This window comes from Limulus polyphemus, unplaced genomic scaffold (genome assembly GCF_000517525.1).
Source record: "Limulus polyphemus unplaced genomic scaffold, Limulus_polyphemus-2.1.2 Scaffold11, whole genome shotgun sequence".
NCBI classification, from domain to species: Eukaryota; Metazoa; Arthropoda; class Merostomata; order Xiphosura; family Limulidae; genus Limulus; species Limulus polyphemus.
The window spans coordinates 919,357-922,711 of NW_013665621.1; the positions used below are offsets into that span (position 1 = coordinate 919,357).

At 32.1% G+C, this 3,355-nt stretch overlaps 1 protein-coding gene across 1 annotated transcript in view; it reads left to right on the top strand.

The window, feature by feature from the left end:
- LOC106478644 (U6 snRNA-associated Sm-like protein LSm5) overlaps window positions 1-924 on the top strand; it is a 14,379-nt gene extending 13,455 nt beyond the window's left edge. The window contains exon 5 of the mRNA XM_013939204.2: window positions 742-924. Within this exon, the coding sequence (XP_013794658.1) occupies window positions 742-774 (33 nt within the window). The 3' untranslated portion in view covers window positions 775-924. The remainder of the gene's footprint in view (window positions 1-741) is intronic.
- The last annotated feature ends 2,431 nt before the right edge of the window (window positions 925-3,355 follow it).

Genomic DNA, 3,355 nt, shown 5'->3' on the forward strand with positions numbered 1-3,355 from the left:
GTACATGATCACTGGACTACACACCAAGTAGTCGTATAGTACATGATCACTGGACTACACACCAAGTAGTCGTATAGTACATGATCACTGGACTACACACCAAGTAGTCGTATAGTACATGATCACTGGACTGTATACATACCAAATAGTAATATAGTGCATGATCACTGGACTACATACGTACCAAGTAGTCGTATAGTACATGATCACCGGACTGTATACATACCAAATAGTCATATAGTGCATGATCACTGGACTACATTGTAGCTGTAGGTAACACTGAAGTAAATTGCTCCAATAAGGCTATGCTGTGTAACACTGAGAAGTGTTAAGGTGTTACATAGTGTTGTACAACATACTTTCTGGATAGTGTTATAAATCTATTGCAACTGATTCTTTAGAAACAAATTGATATTATTTTGTATTTATTTTAATGTTTTATTTACTCACACTCTTTTTGGTTGTACTAATTATTAAAGGTAATTAATTAAAATGTAAAATAATGAGTATAACTTAGAAATATAATCTAATATATAAACTTCAAAATGTTGTTTTTTTTGTCATTTACATCAATTTCTTGAGATTTTACTAGTCTTTTAGATTCAGTTTAGTTGGTTGCCAGATGTAGATATGTACAAGTTCCCAGTTATGTGATTATTGGATGTGAAAATTAAATATTTTAATATTTTGCCAACTGTCATTATAGATGAACTAAATGGTCTTCCCTTATTTATTTTTTAGATGGTACCTGGTGGAGACATGCCTGAATCCTAAGTGTAACCCCCCCTTTTTTGTGGAGCAACAGAAATATTGACACAACTCACTTCACATCTTCATCGACTCTTTAATGTTATTGATAATAGTAATAATATGGTATGATTAATTAAATTTCTTTTGTGATAATAAAAAAATTTAGCAAAATTATTTAATCATTGTACTTTTATTTTAAAAATAATTTTAAAAATTATAGTGCACCCACACCTACACACACACACACACATAAACAGAAAGTACTCCAATGTTAAAAGAGGTAGTTATAGATATTTTGAAGTTTATTGTACTATTTTTCTTTTGTTTTTCATAAACACCATTATAATATTTTTCATGTCTTTTAAGAGTTATATCTGATAAACATATAAATGAATATTCATATTTAATGAGAGTTCTCTTAAATTATAGATTCTACGTTAGACAAAAGACATTTTGAAATGGGAAAACAGCACCATTGAAATGTTATTTGCTAGCTGTTTATTAAACTTAATTTGTTTTAAATTAATATTAATGAAAATTATATTTGGGGTCCTGGAAACCATTCACTTCAAAATTATATAAAGGTATAAAGAGTCACTAATGTTTTATATCATGTTTTATTAAGTTCACACTGTAAACCCTTAAAGTAATTGGATCCACTGATACCCAACAAAAAAAGCCAAAAGCATGTACAAAATGCAGGTTCAGGACTGTTGGGTGAAGAAGAAATTTCACGAGGACAATTGGGAAAAACCAACAAATGCAAAATTCTTTATTAAACAAACAGTGTTATGTCACCAAAACTGGCTGTGCTTCTTCTGTCTGCTTTATTGGCAGCTGGGATTTAAAGGCTGCAAAACAAGAGATGATGAGCAAGAGACAGAACTACACACTAGTCTGAGAGTTCCAAGTCAATGAGAATGTCATAACTACATACAAAAACCATATGTAAATGTAGAAAAATATTAAGTTAATATATCTAAATAAAGATGTACTAGTTGTAACGAAACTCGTTATTATTTCAATTATTACAGCTCCCCTCCCTTACTTATCTCAGGCGTGATCTGGACTCATGCTTTAAGTTAATGGTCGAAAAATCGGAAAATTAATAACTGGTTGTAAGCTATAATAATAATTGTTTTCAGGTGATATGCATGACGCCAATACACCTAAACAAAGACAAGAAACATTACACATATGGTAGCCAGTAAATATAAACTAAGATGAAACACAATTCAACATAATGATAAATACAGTTAAACTAAAATAAACAACAAAATGCAGAAAATCAAAATCATGATTGACACTGTAATAACAATAATAAGTTAAAATTACAATACAGTACACAATCTCCAAAGGAAATCACAAAACGAAGTTATCTTAAAAAGAAGCCGATTACAAAACAAATCATAATACAATTAACCAAACTTTACAACTCAACTCGAATAAGTAAAAATGAACATAACTGTAAAAATTCAGTGTAAAAATTCAAAATAAAAAAACTTAAATACACATTAAAGAAAATGGATACTTTTCAGTTTACTTATGTGACAAATAACCTTTTGTTTCAAAATTTTACTACAGAAAGCCAAAATTACAACATAAGTGAATAAAAGTACAGAGTAAAAAGATTCATACAAATGAGCAAAAAAAAAAAATAAAATGATCGGCTTAAAATTAGTGATTATCAAGAAAAACCGTTAAGTAAAACGTAAGGTTAAAGGAATTTAGAATTAGCCGAGAAAGAACCATAAAGTTGATTGTGAGATTAAATACAGTTGCTAAAAAAAAAAAAGTTATAGATAAATAGTGTCGCACACAACAAAACAAAAGAAAGAACTCGCATAACAATATAATGAACTATCTTCACGGCACCGTTAGAAGGGAGACAGAAGATCGTTAAGGTTCTCTGCAGATTGCTAGGTTTTAGCAGTGAGCTTTCCAAAAGCTTCTCTGGCCCTCTAAATGCCGCCCTAGAGGCACACTATTTCCTCTTGGAGCCACTGGTTTTCTTTTTGATGTTTGCAATTCTCTTGAGTGAGGTATCGGCTTTTGGAGTTTAGTTAGCCAATAAGATGTTAGGCTTCCCTCTGTGTCAGGGCGCAAGCCTTTAACTATTCCATGGTTCACACTTGACAGTGGTAACAGTCGCTAAACTGGTTCCATCACGGACTGATTGTATGTAGTGTGTTTGGTGGGAGTACAGTCATTGCTATTCCTTGGGGTTGACTTCATTTTATCATTCTAAGTTGTTTTTTTTATGGGGGGGGGGTGTCAGAGTTTTGTTATTAGGGCCAGATTCTTTACAGTAGGTGTCTGTGACTTGTTGGCGATAAACAATAAACGGACAGCACACAATCCACTTGTATTAAAATAATATATTCAAAACAAATCCAACGAATGTACAAAAATTCGTTTTACTGTTGGTTATCAAAATTGTATCTATACCTACAAATTATTCTCTCTTCTTGTCAAAAGTCCACACAGACTGGTTCAGTTACTTTAGAACTCAATTGACAAGGGGCTCGGCATTCTGAGGGTCGCGGGTTCGAATCCCCGTCACACCAAACAGGCTCGCCCTTTCAGCCGTGGGGGTGTTAAAATG